Source organism: Hypanus sabinus, chromosome 2 (assembly GCF_030144855.1).
Source record: "Hypanus sabinus isolate sHypSab1 chromosome 2, sHypSab1.hap1, whole genome shotgun sequence".
In the NCBI taxonomy this organism is placed as follows: domain Eukaryota; kingdom Metazoa; phylum Chordata; class Chondrichthyes; order Myliobatiformes; family Dasyatidae; genus Hypanus; species Hypanus sabinus.
The window spans coordinates 89147636-89164999 of NC_082707.1; the positions used below are offsets into that span (position 1 = coordinate 89147636).

Here is a 17364-nt window from a genome sequence, read left to right on the forward strand (position 1 = left end):
TCACGGGTCGTCATAGAGGTCTACACAAAGATCATACCTTTGGTCCATTGGGTCTGTCCAGACTGCCAGGCATCCAGCGACATTTATCCTACATTTATTCACTAACCTACCCATTTTACAGTTTCTCTTTCCTGGTTTTGACCGAGTCTTCGATCTGAAACATTAACTGTTTATCTCCCAGCTGCTGGGATAAAAGTACCATTACAAATCCACAGTTAACTCTAAACCTGGAGGTTAGTAGGTTGTGGAGAAGTCTATAGTGCATGGACCTCAATCTTTGACTGTAAGTGCCCTCTGGTAAAGATTAGAGTGACTTTGAGGATCAGTAATGTAATAACTCAATGATTACTCGTACACTAATTACTTCAATGACATTCAGGTCCTGAATGAAATGGCTCGACTGGTCCCATTAATGTACCTAGAGACCAAATTTAAAAACAAAAGTTACATCTAGCACTGAAAATTAACAAAACTGCCAATGCTGGAGATGTGAAATAAAAACAGAAAATGCAGTGGAGAGAAGGAGTTGAGATTTCATGGTCACAAGAGATTGTGCGGATGCTGGAAATCCAGAGCAGCACATAGAATACTGGAAGAACTCAGCAGGCCAGGCAACGTCAATGGAAAGCAAACATCAGTTGACCTTTCAGGCCAAGATGCAAAACTTCAACTGATAATCAGAAGTGGGGAAAATTTAGACGAGGCTTGTTGGAAGTGGCAGAGAGAGGGAAGGAAAGGAGAGAATAAAAGGGATGTCTGATAGTGGGGAGACCAGTAGAAGATAAATGAAGGGTTCTGAAGGTTTGTCAATGGGAGATAATCCTAGGAATTGTATACCCATTGCAAGTATAGAATACTGAATATTGCGGTTGTGAAAATCAGAAATAAGGGAACACTGGGGAAACTCGTCAGGCAGTATCAATACAGGGAGAAAATGGTTTGATTTATCATGGTTCATAGCCTATAATCTCCCATCCAGGTTTGCTGGCCTATGATATGCTGATCAACGTTTCTGTGTTGACTACAGTACTGGAATGCCATGCCTGTGAAGATGTACAGCTCACCACAAGCCAATTATAGGAACCTGGGAATAGGAAGAGACCATTTCACCTATCAAGGCTGTTCAGTCATTCAGTGACTGAGTTGTAATTTAACACATGGTACTCCTTTCCCCCTTCTTTAATATCTGTGCCTAGCAAAAATCCAGCAGCGAAATTTAAACTTACTGTTTTCACTAATCCCAAATGCTGCCTGCAGAGGATTAAATATTTCCACCTTGCTATTTATGTAGAAGCGATTCTTAGCGATTTCAGTCCTGAAAGGTCTGTCCATAATTTTTAAATGACACTCCTGAGGTCCAGTACAATGTACCCTGCTGCAGCTCACACTGGCCACAGAGGAGAACAGGCAGGTGGGTCCTAGGAAGGAAAGTCTCTATTTGGTCTATAATAGTTTTTACTGGAATAACCTCAGCAATCCCATTCCACCTCTCCTTGCTTTCCTGTACCCCTGCAATTATTCTCTCCCACACATGCCCTTCGAATCTTTTGAAGTTCAAATTCAAGAATGTTATCATGAGCATACGTAGCTTTTATTGCAGCACCAGCCACAACAGAGTACGGCACAAACATGGGAAACATAAATATAAACTGCTGTAAATTATATGTCACTTAAATATCACAATAAGTAAATATAACATAAAGACATTAGTGCAAGCTGATTCCAAGGTAGAGTGATTTTTTTACCATTAACCTACCAAAGTGATAATTTACTATAACCAATCAACCTTCCAGCATTAGATAGTGAAGTAGTAGTGAACTGAACTAGCCATACAGGGAGCGTGCATACTGCACATGGACTCTAGCAAAGGTTTGAATTAAACTTGGATTTCTGTGGCTACTTGGATTTCTGTGGCACTCACTGCTGCTACCTATATGAGACCATTCTCTCAAGTAGTTAACAGTTCATTTTCTTCCTTCAAACTTGTTTTTATTATCTCTCTTAAAATAAAATGAAATTCCACTTCTTGTCCTTGTCCAATCTCATTGCTAGGCGTTTATAATTAGTAGAAGAGTTGGGACGTCAGGTTGCAGCTGTATGAAACACTGGCCAGCCTACTCTAAAGACACTATGTACAGTTCTGGTCACTGCACAAGAAGAAGGATATGGTAACATTAGAAAGAGGGTAGAAATGATTCACATGGACCTTGCCTGGAATGGGAGAGTTTTTACTTATAGGAAAATATTGGATATGCTGGGGTTTATTCTTACTGGAATGTCTTTATACAAGTTCATAAAACTGCAGGGCATAGACAGAGTAAACAGAGTCTTTTTCATAGGGTGAATGACTTTGAAGCTAAAGGGTGTAGGTTTAAGTTGGGGGGAGGAATGTAAAGGAGATTTGAGCAGCAGGTTTTTCACACAGAGGGTGGTGGGTATGTGGAATTTGTAGAGGCGTGTACAATTACAATATTTAAAAGAGATTTGGACAGATACTTGGATAGGAGAGGGGTAATGGAATATGGGCTAAATGCGGAATTAGTGTAGATTTGCATCACAGTTGCCATGGGCAAGATGGCTGAAGGTCCTGTTCTGTGATGTACTACTCGATGACTCTAAGAATTAAACAAGTACTTGGGGATTATTACGTCCAAGTTTTCCATAAAGACAAAACCAGTTGGTACAGTGTATATAAGGAACATTAATAAAATGTATAAAGTGTGGAATTGCAGACTTCCCACTCCTGCTGCAGTTACATGTTAGACCGCAGTGATAGAATCCCAAACCTCTGAGTTCTGCTTTTCTCTGAATAATGGGAATAAAGAATCCCTTTAAATGAGGAAGAGAGGTTGCGGTAATTCCTGCTGTCTACTCTGCCAGTGATCCAGCTGAGGTGTGACCTTTGTACTGACCTTATTTCTTATTGGCTGAGAGGTGTGGTGATTCACTGGTATTAACAATAGAAACTGCAATCTTCCCTTTGATCTAACAGAAAGGTTTACATTCCCCATCTCTCTGAACTGAGCAAATAGTAAATCAACTGTATTCCCTTATTCTTGCCTGTATCTTGGAATCACAAGTTACACAAACATGATCTTAGGACCATGAGGTCCATATTAATTATAAACCACCCATCGACACAAATTGCTTTTTGTTAATCACCACATTCCAATTAACTTGCCTCGCCTCATAGATTCTACCATTCACCCAGGAGTGATTTGCAGTGACCAGTTGATCCATGTCATCTGAATATGAGAGGAAACCTGAGCACTCTGGGAAATCCAGGGAGTTTGTGCAAATCCCAGCCATTTCCTGAGGTCAGAATTGATCCCTGGCCACTGGAACTGTGAAGTAGCAGCTATACAAGCAGTCCTACTGCACAATAGTAGTTACAGTTTTCAATACTATATGTGTTGTGGAGAAAGGTTCACTGCTATCTACCTTATCCATTGTCTAGTAATGTACACCTCTGTAAGCTTCCCTCTGCTGCCTCTGTTCCAAGAGAAATACTCCAAGCTTATCTACGCTGTCCATGTGACTGAAAAAAGTTAAGTATGATATTCCTTCCTCTTACATTCACACATCCGCTTTTCTTTTGTGAACAGCCAAGGCAATGACAACATGTTGGCAATGGGACCAGGTTGTCTACTCCGGAAAGCGGCAGTGATGGCTTTGGAGGTGTTTGCTCTGGACGTGCATGGCTCTCAGCTTACTATTCTGTTATTGTTTCAGAAACTCGAAGAGACTGTCCTGAATCCAGAGGTGCCCGAAGAGGACAAAAGTCTGACGGTGTGTGGTGAGGTGCAGGACTCTGTCCCAACTCCAGTCACTGCTCGAATCCGAGAGATTATTACCAAGAATCTATCCGAGGAAAGCATGGAAGGTTAGTGGGCACTGTTCTAACTAAGTCAAGTCAAGTCATGTGGACAAGTACAGGGAGGTACTGATACAATGAAAAATTTACTTGCAAGAACATCACAGACAACACACAGAGCAAAAAAAAGAGCCACATCCATGGTGGTGCAGGAGGTGGTCTATAGTGTTCCATTTCTGAGGTAAGATTAGTTACGTTCCTGAACCTGATAATGTGGGACTTCAGGCCTCTGTACTTTCTGCCTGTTGGTACCAGTGAGGAGAGGACATAACCTGGATGGTGGTGATACTTGATGATGGTTGTTGCCTTCTTAAGGACTTCTTTCTGGAGATGTTGTGAATGGCAGTGGTAGGGGAAGAACCATGCCTCCGATGGACCTCGTTGTGTCTACTACTCTGTAGTGTTGGTGGTCCGTCATTTCCGACGATGACATAACCTGCACAGGAGGAGTTTTATAGTGAAAAAGCCATTGCACTGGGGCAGTTCCACTGTCTTGGCCTCAAAACTCTTGGCCCAATGGTACACAAAATCGTCATGGCTGGAGAATTCCTCGGCTGCAGTGGACAGGCATGATTCCTTGTGTGCCTTGTCATGCCCTTCGCTCTCCACAAAGTGTTGCAGCACCGTCTTCTTGGCTGTTGGATCTTGTAGTTGATTTTACTGTTGGAACTAGCTTCACCTGCTGGGGTAGGCATATCCCTATCTCACGGGGGTTGGAGGTTCCAGGCTATCCTCACCTGGTTTAGCCTGCCTGTAGATGTGGTGTGCCAGGTTGTGGCCATTGTGAACAGTTTTTTGGAGATACAGGTAAGAACTGGGTGTCAGGTGGGGACCGAAGGTGACCAAGCTGCCCCTGGAGTGCAAGATGACAAACCTGCCACCAGAGGTGCTACCCCTCCCTGGATACCCCATACACACTACTCTGTAGTAGAAAGAAAGCATGTTACCAGTACGCAACAGGGTAATGGTAAATAGGTTACTGGGTTACTGTGGGATTGAACGTGACCGTCAGCGAACATTATCATAGAGTATTATTCTTCTCCTTCACTTGATGCACTCTGCTCTAACTGTGGGATATCCAGGTTCAGTGTGCAGAAGGCATTGTGAGAACAAACAGGCAATTCGGAGTGAAGCTGAAGACAGAATCAGATGCATGATAGTTGTGGCAGTGTTTGCCTGCCATTACTTCTTATAGGGTGAAACCTAACAGCATAAATGGGAGTGATTCTTCACTCCTCGATGAACCCAACAACCTTTATGCTTGCTTTGAATAGGAGAATAACAATAGATCTGCGTGAATCCCCATAGCATCTGGTGACACTGAGATCTCTGTCTTGGAGGGCAGCATCCAAAAGTTCTTCAAGAGGGTAAATCATTGCACACACAGCATCAGGCCCCGGTGGTGCACCTGGGCCAGTATGAAAACCTGTGTCGACCGCCTGGCAGGGGTGGTCATGGATATCTCCCAACTCTTGCTGCTGCAGTCAAAGGATCCTGCCTGCTTCAAAAGGGCATCGATAATTTTGGTGCCAGAAAGGAAGGATGAATTGCCTCAATGATTATTGCCCGGTCTAGTACTCACATCTACCTTAATGAAGTCATTCAAGAGTTGGTTATGGCTAGAATTAACCCCTGCCTGAGCAAGGACCTGGACCCACTGTAATTCATCTACTGTCATAGTAATTCTACAGTGGATACAATCTCAGTGGTTCTTCACTCTGTTTTGGGCAGCAACAAGACTTACATAAGGCCACTGTTTATCAATTACAGCTGAGCTTTAAACATCATAATTCCTTCTGCACCAATAACCAAGTGTCAAAACCTGGGCCTCTGTACCTCCCTTGCAACTGGATCCCGGACTTCCTTATTGAGAGATCACTGTCAGTTTGGAAATGACATCTCACTGACATCACACTGACTTAGTGATGAGTGTTTGGCCCACAGTTTCTCTACACTTAAGACCTAAACATAGCTTCATGTCTAATTTCAGTGATGACACCACTGTTGGTAGAATCTCAAGTGGCAACAGGAGGCATAAAGATAGATCAGGTTGGTTCAGTGATACTCCAACAACAACCTCACACTCAACATCAGCAAGACTAAGGAATTGATTATGAACTTCAGGAAAGGGAACTCAAGAGAACATATCAGTCCTCATTGAGGGTTCAGTGGTGAAAAAGGTAAGCAGCTTCAAGTTCAAGGCACCAGCATTTCAGAGGATCTGACCTGGGCCCTACACAAAAAAGACATGGCAGCAGCTGTACCTCTTTGGGAGCTGGAGGATGTCACCAAAGACTCATAAAGATTTCTACAGCTGTAAGATGAGACTGTTCTGACCAGTTACTTCACAGATTTGTATAAAGCCTCCAATGTATCTGCCTTTTCCATCATCTGGTAGTGAGCTCCACACATCTAAAAAAAACTACCTCAGACATTCACCTACACTTTCATCCAGTCACCTTAAATTATGCCCCCTTGTATTAGCCATTTGCGAACTGGTGCTGACTCTCCACTTTACGTTTTTTTTATCATCTTACACATCTCTATCAAGTCACCTCACAACTCTCCAGAGGTTGTTCAACCTTTCATCATTAGACATGCTGTCTAATCCATGCAGCATCCTGGCAAATCTCCACTTCCACTCCCTGAATTTTCCATAACCTTCCGAGAATTGAGGTGAGCAGAACCGAACACAATTCTCCAAGGGTGGTCTAACCAGAGTTTTATAAAACTGCAACACTGCCTTGCAGCTCCCGATTAATGTCGGCTATATGCTTTCTTAACCTATTAACTTGCACAAAAACTTTGAGGGATCAATAGACCAGGGCCCCAAGATCCCTCTGTCCCTCCAAACTCCTAAGAATCCTTCCATTAAACTTGTATTCTGCCTTCAAGTTCAAGCTTCCAAAGTGTATCACTTCACAATTTTCCAGATTGAACTCCATCTGTCACTTCTCAGTTCAGCTCTCCACCCTACCCTGTCTTGTAACCTATGACAGTTTACCGCACCATCCATAACTCAATCAGCCTTCGCGTCATCTGCAAAGTTACCTGCACATCCTTCCACTTCCTCATCCAAGTCATTAATAACATTCAAAAGAGCAGCAGTCCCAGAAAAGTATGAAGCAGAATACCACTGTTCTCTACTAGATAATTTCAGGGACGGCAGGGGGTTGGTGGTTATAAAAGTGGTTGGGGATGGTATTACTAATCAGAAATATTTCGCAGCTGCAGAAAGTGAGGACATTGTGCAGGGATTGTCTTCCAGGTTGGTGTGAGTGGAAGTCAGAAATGGTAAGGGAGCAATCACTTTATTGGGCATATTCCATAGAAACACCAATAGCAACAGAGATACCAAGGAGCAGATTGGGAACAAGTTTTGTAACAATGCAAATATAACAAGTTTGTTGTCATGAGTGACTTCAGCTTCTCTAACTTTAACAGGCATCTCTTCAGTGCAAAAGGTTTTGATGAGGTGAAATTTGTTAGGTGTGTCCTGAAAGGATTCCTGACTCAATATGTCATTAAAGTAGAGGAAAGGCCACATTGGATTTGGTGCTAGACAATGATCTCTCAGTGGGTGTGTGTTTTGGAGACAGTGACCACAACTCCCTGACCTTTATCATAGCCTTGTAAAGGGATAAGATGGTACAGGAAAGTATTTAACTGGGAGAGGCGGAATTATAATGGTACTAGGCAGGTGCTGAGTGTAGTCAAGGAAATGTTCAACAGAAATGTGGAGGTCTTTTAGGGAGTTCCTACATGGAGATCTGGATAGTTAAGTCCCATTGAGGCAGAGAAAAAATAGTTGGAACCACAGTTGACAGGAAGGAGCTTAAGAATAGAGGAATTTCTCGCAGTTCAATGGCGGTTATTTAAAAAGGGAGCTTCGATAGCGTTCGTCCATTGTATGCAGCCTATAAGCGGTGTGAACAGAGCTCTACCAAGAGGGATTTCTCACAGGTCAGTGGCGGTTACTTAAAAAGGGAGCTTCGAGAACATTCATCCATTGTATGTGGCCTATCAGCGGCTATAACGGAGCAACATTCGTGAGTTAGATAGCAGGGAAGGTTCAGGCATAAAAGGGAGGCTCTGCCTAGCGGAGTGGTCATCAACAGAGTGGTCTGAGGCAGAGTGGTAGGGCTTTGGCTCATTCAGGCTTCGGTGATAATGGGTCAAGGCAAGGTAAGTTACCTGTGAGGAATAGAAACAGAAAGTATTTCTGTGAGGCTGGTGTTCTGTACTGGGTGTCAGATGTGGGAAGTCTGGGAGACTCCCAGCCTCCCAGACAGTCACATCTGCACCGGATGCGTCGAGCTGCAGCTCCTAAGGGACCGTGTTAGGGAACTGGAGATGCAGCTCGATGACCTTTGTCTGGTCAGGGAAAGTGAGTCGGTAATAGAGAGGAGCTATAGGCAGGTACTCACACCGGGGCCTCGGGAGACAGATAAGTGGGTCACAGTCAGGAGAAGGAAGGGCAAGAGTCAGATACTAGAGAGTACCCCAGTAGCTGCCCCCCTTAACAATAAGTACTCCTGTTTGAGTACTGTTCAAGTCAAATAAAAAGTTGCCTACAATGTAAGCTGGGAAGTTTCCTATCTTGTCCAGACATGCTTGGCCATGCTTAGGCTGCTGCATGGCAGGGCAGGTTGTAGTAATAATTATTGCATTCAGGACTATAAGGATAGGATTTGCTATCACCAAACACAAATTTCTATAAAGGATTTTGATATTTGAGACAGATGTTTCCCAGAATAACTGACGCCAAGATTAAGAGAAGTATTTTTGTTGGTCCACAAATCAAACAGATCAATGACAGGCAATTTGAAGAATTTCTAGTGGGACTGGATAAAATCGCATGGAAGGCATTCAAGAAAGCTGTTGAAAATTTTCTCAGCATCTACAGAATACGAAACTACATGCAGCTGGTTGAAAGCATGCTTCAAGCATATAAAACCATGAAATGCAACATGTCACTAAAGATTAATTTTCTCCATTCCCAGTTAGACTTCTTCCCTGCAAATCTTGGTGCTGTTAGTGACAAGCATGGTGAAAAGTTTCACCAGGACATTGCGGTCATGGAGAAAAGATCCCTCCATCAATGCTGGCTGATTATTGTTGGATTAAGCGAGAGGCCTCAGACACCGATTACAAATGAAAATCGTTAACAAAATAATTTTAACTTAGTTGAACTATTGCAAAGCATCAGCACCATTATGCAATTAAACACATTATATTCAATAAATGTTAATTTGTTGTTTCTCCAAATTCCTACGTGATATAAGTATTCTAGAATTATATTTGTGTTCATCTTCAAGAAGTCTATCACAAACAAAAAAAATTCTGAGGAAACAACACTTTTGAAAAAATTTGTTGTCCAGTGATATCAAGCGTATGAGGAGTATTCCAGGTTGGATAATCCAGGGAGGGACGACCAAGTCTTCCTGAAAATACTGAATGAAGGCCTGTGTTCAGCCCACCATGAATTTTTAGATTTAGGCAAAACAGTGGGTTTGACCTACTCTGCAGTAGTTTTGTGGGCTAGTTAGATAGACCGAAGGAAGTGCAAGAGAGATCGGCTGCAGGTGTGGCCATTTGGGACATGGTTGGAGGCAGTGTCCAAAGCAGAGGATATCACAGCAGACACATAATCTCTCACCCCACTGGTGCCCAGTCTGACCAATCTGTCTGTCGATCAGATCAAAGAGCTAGAAAAGGTGGCTCCTAGGTCAGAAAAAGATGTGGCGGTGGGCCCCAGTGCCAGCGCTGGTGACCCGTGGATGTACACAACAGCATTGTTGGGGGATGGCAATATGATATGTTAGTGGACACAGGGGCTTCAGTATCGATTATAGACCTACCCTTGCCAACAACTGAACAAGCCATTGATACTAGGGATGTAGGAGGGAAAGCAGTGAAAGCAGAAAAAGTGAGTCACAAATACTGGAAATCGGGGGTGTGCAGCTCCCAGTGTATTTCTGGGTATGTCCAAGTATTGAGGGCACTATCCTTGGAATAGACGTCCTAAGGGAAGCAGGAACCGTTTTAGATTTGGGAAAGGGAGAAATAATACGGACAAGTCAGGGGCAGTGAATGTGTACAACCAACAGAATACACAACCTGGCTCGCATAGTCACCGCTGCCCCGATCACCAGAGACTGGAGCCAGGATGGTGTCTATGGGTTACTTTGTCAGCAGTTCCAGCAGTGTGGGCTACACACAAGCAAGACTGTGGTCCAGTAAAGATAAACCTAGTTAAAATAGAGGAGGCAACACCAGAGAATCTGCAGATGCTGGAAATAAATAAAAACACAAAATGCTGGATAGATCCCATAGATGCTGTCTGGCCTGCTGAGTTCTGCCAGCATTTTGTGTTTTTATTAAAGTAGAGGAGGGACTGTATAAACCCCGTAAGCAGTACTCTATAAAAACTGACACACTGACAGCTGTCCAGGGTATAGTGAAGGAACAGAAACACCAGGGGATACACAGAGAGATTGCAGCCACTACTAACTCGCCTATATGGCTAGTAAAGCCCAGTGAATCATATCCATTAACAACAGGCTATACCGCCCTTAAGACCTTGCTGAGATTGCATCCCATAGTAGCAGGCCCTGAAACAATCCTGAATGGCTTGTTTCCAGAACATAAAGTTTTTCCACGGTGCATTGGACTTCATCAACTGTGGGATTGTGTTTAAAAGCCGAGAGGTAATGCTACAGCTATATAGGATCCCACTTGGAGTACTGTGCTCAAGTCTGTTCACCTCACTACAGGAAGTATGTGGAAACTATTGAAAGTGTGCAGAGGAGGATTGGGGAGGATGGATGTTGCCTGGATTGGGGAGCATGCCTTATGACAATAGTTTGAGTGAACTTGGCCTGTTCTCCTTGGAGCGATGGAGGATGAGAGGTGACCTGATAGAGGTGTATAAGGCGATGAGAGGTATTGATCGTGTGATAGCCAGAAGCTTTTTCCCAGGGCTGAAATGGCTATCATGAGAGGGCACAGTTTTAAGGTGATTGGAAGTAGGTACAGAGGAGATGTCAGGAGTAACTGTTTTACCTAGAGTGGTGAGTGTGTGGAATGGGCTGCCGGCGATGGTGGATACGATAGAGTCTTTTAAGAGACTCCTGGATAGGTACATGGAGCTTAGAAAAATCGAGGGCTATGGGTAACCCTAGGTAATTTCTAAAGTAACACATGTTTGGCACAGCATAGTGGGCTGAAGGGCCTGTATTGTGCTGTAGTTTTCTACATTTCATTGTGACTAATATGCTTCAGAGCTAGAAGGTGGTGTGGAGAAAGCCTCGGTGAGTAGCATTTAGAAAAACCACAAGGCATTCTACACATATGTAACGACCAGGAGGATGGCGAGAGTGAGGATAGGATTAATGAGGGATAAAAAAGAAAATGTGTCTGGTGTTGGAGGAGCTAGGGTAAGTAGTTAATTAATACTTTGTTGTAGTACTCACCGTTGAGAAGGATACTGACAAATGTGAGAACACCTTGAAAAAGGTTGATTTACTGGAACAAGTTGACATTAAGAAAGAGGATGAACTTTGGAAAAACACCAGGATAGGTTATTCCCTGGAGCCAGACAGGATATAGTGCAGGCCACTGCAGGAAGTGAGGGAAGAGCTTGCTGTGTCTTTGGTGATGATCTTTGGGTCCTCTGGCCACTGGAGTAGTATCAAGAGACTGAAAGATGGTAAATGTTATTCCTTTGCTAAATAAAGGTAATAGGAATAGCCCTGGGAATTATGGAGCAGTGATGGTGGGCAAATTATTGGAGAGGATCTATGGAGACTGGATTTAAGAATATTTGGAGAAGCAATGTGTTATTAGAGATGGTTAACATAGCTTTGTGAGGGGCAAGCCATGCCTCATAACCCTGATTGAATTATTTGTGGAAGTTTCAAAGCACTGTTGAAGATAGAGCAGTGCATGTGGTGAGTATATGGATTTTAGTAAGACATTTGAAAAGGTTCACCATGATAGGCTCATTTATAGAGTAAAGGGACATGGGATCCAGCAAAACTTAGCTGTGTGGATTTAGAATTGGCTTGCCCACAGAAGGCAGAGTGAGGTAGTAGAGGGAATATTTATACTTGGACGTTGGTGACCAGTGGTGTTCTGTAGGGATCTGTTTTGGCACCCGTGTACTTATGATTTTCATAAGTGACTTGTATCTGTAAGTGGAAGGATGATTTAGAAGTTTACAGATGACAGGAAGGTTGCTGGTGTTGTGGATAGTGTAGGAGGTTGTTGTAGCTTACAACAGGACATTTATCAGATGCAGAGATGGGCTGAGAAGTGGCAGATGAAGTTCAATCCTGAAAAATGGAAGTGATTCACTTTGAAATTTTGAATTTGAAGGCAGAATACAGGGTTAATGGCAGAATTCTTAGCACCTTTCACCCTTAACACATGACTTATAGTTGTCATCCCACCCAGCTGCAGTGGAAAAACCTGTTAGCATTTACCCTATCTATACCCCTCATAATTTTGTATGTATCCATCAGTTCTCCCCTCAGTCTTCTATGCTACAGGGAATAAAGTGCTAACCTATTCAATATTTCCTTATAACTCAGGTTCTCCAGTCTCAGTAGCATCCTTGTAAACTTTCTCTGTGCTCTTTCAATCTTACACCTTTCCTGTAGGTAGGTGACCAAAACTGCACACAATATTCCATATTAGGCCTCACCAAACATCCCACCTCCTATACTCAGTACTTTGATTTATGAAGGTCAACGTGCTTCCTGATTTATTTCTTCTGTGTTCTCTTACATTTCTTGTACTCCACAAGTATCTCATTTGTTCCTATCTGCCTATACCTGCTATGCATCTCCTTTTGTAAGCAAAAGTTTCCTTAACTTGTTATCTTACCTTTTATTCTCTCAGGCACATACAAGCTTTATACTCTCAAATTTCACTTTTGAAGTCTTCCCACTTACCAAGTACAACTATACTAGTAAACAGTTTGCCCCAGTCTACACTTACCTAATCCTTTCTGATACCATCAAAATTGACCTTTCTCCAATTTAGAATCTCAACCTGTGGACTAGATGTATCTTCTTCCATTTTAACTTTGAAACTAATGGCACTATGATTACTAGATGCAAAGTGTTCCCCAACACAAAATTCTGTCACCTGCCCAGTCTCATTCCCTAATAGCAGGTCAAGTATCACACCCTCACTCATTGGGAATTCTAGGTTCTGATCAAGAAAACTTTCTCTAGTCACGTGGCATGGGAAGCAATCCTAAGATCACAACCCCGGAGGTCCTGTCCTTTAACTTCATCATGTGCCATATTGTGTTCTATATTGGGCCAAGTTTGCTTCTCTCTACCTGCAGATGTTACTGAGCACTCGAATTGCTGTACTAGACATCGATGCAGCCAGTTAGGGTACTTGCAAAAATATATCAATCGCTGATTGTTAGAGTATTCAGTGACGTGCCCTCCTCCTTGATTTCCTCAGAATATGATGCTGATGTACCTTTTTGTATCTATGTGCTGGGTCCAGGACAGGTCATCTGATATGTTAACACCCAGGAATTTTCAGCTGTTGACCTTCTCTGCTACTAATCCACCAATGTAGACCGGTGAATGTTTACAGTTCTTCCCTCCTGAAGCAACAACCAGTTCTTTAGTTTTACCGACAATGAGTGAGACATTTTTGTTGTGATGCCATTCAACCAGGTGATTGATAAGGGTGGCTGGACAGAGAAAACTGACAAAGGGCCATGTTGAAGTCATAAGAACTGTAAAATTGAAAGGTTACAAAAGGGTCTTTTACGAGTCCCTTAGATGGGTACATGAAGCTGAGAAAAATAGATAGCTGTGCACTAGGGAAATTCTAGTTAGATTGCATGGTCGGCACAACTTTGTGGGCCGTAAGACCTGTATTGTGCTGTATGTTCTATGTTTGTGGATTCACCAATAAAGCAGAAAGACACAAATTCCCCATATCTGTTTCCAAACTTTGTTCATTTGGACAGAATAGAGCAAGCATTAAATACTTGTCCCGGTGTGTGCGGCCCCCCTCACTGCAGCACTCCTCTTGCTCTGTCTGATCTGTGATCCAGCCCTTTAGTGAGGTCCTGGCAGACTCTGCCCCTTGCCCCAACCACCCTACTTTTGTACCCAGTCATTCAAAATGCTGTAGTAAGTAGATTAATGCATTCACACCAGCGCAAACCACTGAACCAATCATCATTTGCCACTGCCCTTCATGAGTCCCGCCCCTGTTGTTCACGTGACTTCCATCATCATGTAGTCACCATTGAAGCTTCTGCAAATAGTCACACGTACTGGGCGTGTAGAGACATTCGACTCAACCCCTCACAATACACAGCAGCCCTTGAATGTTACAACACTGTTACATCTGGCCCACAGGCTCTCACAAAAACCCATGGGTGCCCATCACCACACAAACATATCACAAAACCACTAAGCAGATGAGTAAAACGCCAATAGTGACACTCTATAGAACTATGGTTGGCCACCATCTCTGTAGCCCAAACAGCTACCCATTCCCTCCTTTCTCTGTAAGTGGATAATCCAATGCCATCCTATTCTGTAGGTCAACTGTCCTGGTTACCAGCACTTCTGCCTACATTTCAGTCAGCTCATCCTTTGCCCTGGAGCTGAAGCCATCTCATTGGCTAATGTCCCCATTGCAGGTGCCGTAGATACCATTTCCTGGGACAGCATAGCTGGGAGGGCTGTTGACCAAAATCTTTCTGCCTCCGTGATAGCTCTCTTTTGGCACCCTGCCCCATCTGCTGGGTGTTCAGCCAGGTTATCAATATAATACATTATCGCACAACATACCCAAATAAGAACAGGCAAACAAGCCCTTGGGAAGCAAAGGGAAGCACACCCAGCTTCTGCCATTCAATGTCGCTGCGTTCGTCCATCAGTGGAGTCCCATGTACAGACTCTGCTTGCATTCACTATCTCCTACTGGGTCCTACCATCTTTCCTTACTGGATGGTGAATTGCATTCATGGCAGAGACTGTCAGGTTGGACTGGTTGTAACTGGGAGATTAGCACCTCTTAAAGTACAGGTTATCTTTCACTGTCCCATTGACAAAGTTCTTCCAAGTCCCTTTGTTATATCCTTCCAGCATCTGAGACTACATCCACACTAGACCGGATAACTTCGAAAGCGTCGGTTTCACGTAAAAATGATAGGCTTCCACACTGTGCATTTTTGAAAATATCACTATCAACATTGAAATGGAGATTTCGGCGAATCTCCTCCTACTGGGCATGCGCAGGACACAACTACTGAAAACAAGTGACATGTTTGGTGTCTAATCTCACCGTGAAAGTGCGCGTTTGTGTAGTTACAGACTAGAAAAACTTAAAACGATGGACAGCTGTTGGCTTTTGCGCAGGAGAACTTAAAAGTAAAATAAAACAAATACTGGAGCATACGGAGGCAACCGACAGGGAGTTCATGGATAGATTGACCCAGCTGATGACGAACATTGAAAAGCTGACTAACTCTGTTGCATTAATAAAGCACCTTGTTAAATGTATAAAACATGTCTGCATCAGTATTATCTTGTATTTCCATACAATGTTACATTAGGTTGTTACACATCTATTGTCAGAGAAGTACTTGCATAAATAGGTAAACCACTTTCATACGAGCAAGGACAGAAAACAGGGTGAAGTGAGTATACTTATTTATTCAGTAAGTTATGGGTCAAAGTATTTGCTGAGTACATTTCTAACTCTTCTGGCTTCAGTCTCGTTGCCGTCTGTTCTGAAATTCTTGCGTTCAAGAAAACAATGAAATGGCGCACTGCTGTCTGACAGTGTTTTCAGATTTCTCAGGTTATCCTGTCCACACTGATCTGCCCGAACAGCGTTTTCAAAAATACCCACCTTGGAAAGCATCTCTGAAAAGCTCCAGTTTCTAAGGACGAAAATGCCGTTTTAGTGTGGACGGAGGGTATAAACAAAGAGAAAAAGCTTTGGTTACGAATTTATCCAGTGTAGTGTGGATGTAGCCTGAATTCGGTTTCATTAAATGGGATTAGTGGCAGGGCATGCTGGTTCTACATGGTGGAGTTCAATGCGCATATCCAGCATCTTAAGACATTAATATTCATATGTCATCTGCAGAAGCATATTAGTTGCTGTCAGAGGGTGTAGGATAACTACAAGGATCAGTTCATGTGTCCACATCATGGCATCACCTGCTGAAAAATAAAGGACAACAATTACTCCCTTGTTGAGTATTCAGGTACATTACTTCCCGCTATCCTGGAGGTGTTTACCACCATCAGTTTTCTGGCACCACACCCCACACTACTACTTCCCCCTGCTCCAGTGATCCAGACTGCTGTTGCATGCATACTCTCCCAGACTCCTGTACCAACACTGCCTTCTCCACTCCATGTGAGTTAGATATCGCCAGGTGTCAGGACATTGGGAGTTCCGGTTATCCATTGCCTGCTGCTAGACCTTGCAGGGTGTGTGAGGGTGTTCATTACTTAATGTGTTGTTTCAGTAACCATTTCATTCAGATCTAGCACTCTGCTGTCGTCTTGGGCTTCAGGCATATGTTGATGGAAATTTTCAGAGTTGTATTAGAAGCATACTGCAATGTGCTTTCACTCAAGGATGTTCACCTGTTTAACCAAAGGGGGGGAGCTGGCAAGCACATGGGACATCCCAATACTACCTCATATGAAGATAGGTCTGTAACATGGTTTGGAGTGTAGCACATTATGAGAGCCAGTGCAAGTGCCTCTGGCCACTTTAGTCCAGTTTCCTCGCACAATTTAACCAAACATTTTTTTTCAGGGTCCCATTTTATCTTTCCACTGCCTCCATGGATTGTGGGTGGTATGGGCAGGCAGTGTGATGCTTATTCTGTAAGGTTCGTGTTAACTATCTGTATCTTTTACATATAAAGTGAGGATTTTTATCATTTGGTTTCTTCTCAGTGATTCCAAACCTAGAAATAAATTCTTAGAATAAAGTCTTAGGAACAATTATAGTATCATTTCTACAAGTCAGATAGTCTTCTAACCATTGAGAAAATAAACAATAACAAGTGCACAGTTGCAATAGAAATATATACAAATATACATCCTGAAATTCTTTTTCTTCGTAAACATTCACAAAAACAGAGGAGTGCCCCAAAGAATGACAGACAGTTAAATGTCTGCAGCTCCCTCCTCCCACACACAAAAAGCAGCAAGGTGACCCCCTCCCCCACCAGCAAAAAAGCATCGACACCCCCTCCACCGATCACTCAAGCGTGCGGCAAAGTATCAATAAAGACACAGACCTGCAGTACTCCAAAGTCTACTCGTTCACCTGGTAATTCGATATACCACAGGCTCTCTCTCCCCCAATAAAGGAAAAAGAGGTGTCCCTGTTTCACAGCAAGAGGGGAGACATAACAAACAACTTGCTGATTTATGGTGTTAAAATCTGTTATGTCACTTGTTCTGAGCCCT

The 17364-nt window shown here is 43.1% G+C and overlaps 1 protein-coding gene across 3 annotated transcripts in view; it reads left to right on the plus strand.

The window, feature by feature from the left end:
* The window catches only part of crocc2 (ciliary rootlet coiled-coil, rootletin family member 2), a 356976-nt gene that overhangs the window by 1881 nt on the left and 337731 nt on the right, over positions 1 to 17364 (plus strand). For all 3 annotated transcript variants that reach the window (XM_059950227.1, XM_059950236.1, XM_059950243.1), the window contains exon 2: positions 3733 to 3883. In XM_059950227.1, the coding sequence (XP_059806210.1) occupies positions 3733 to 3883 (151 nt within the window). The remainder of the gene's footprint in view (positions 1 to 3732; positions 3884 to 17364) is intronic.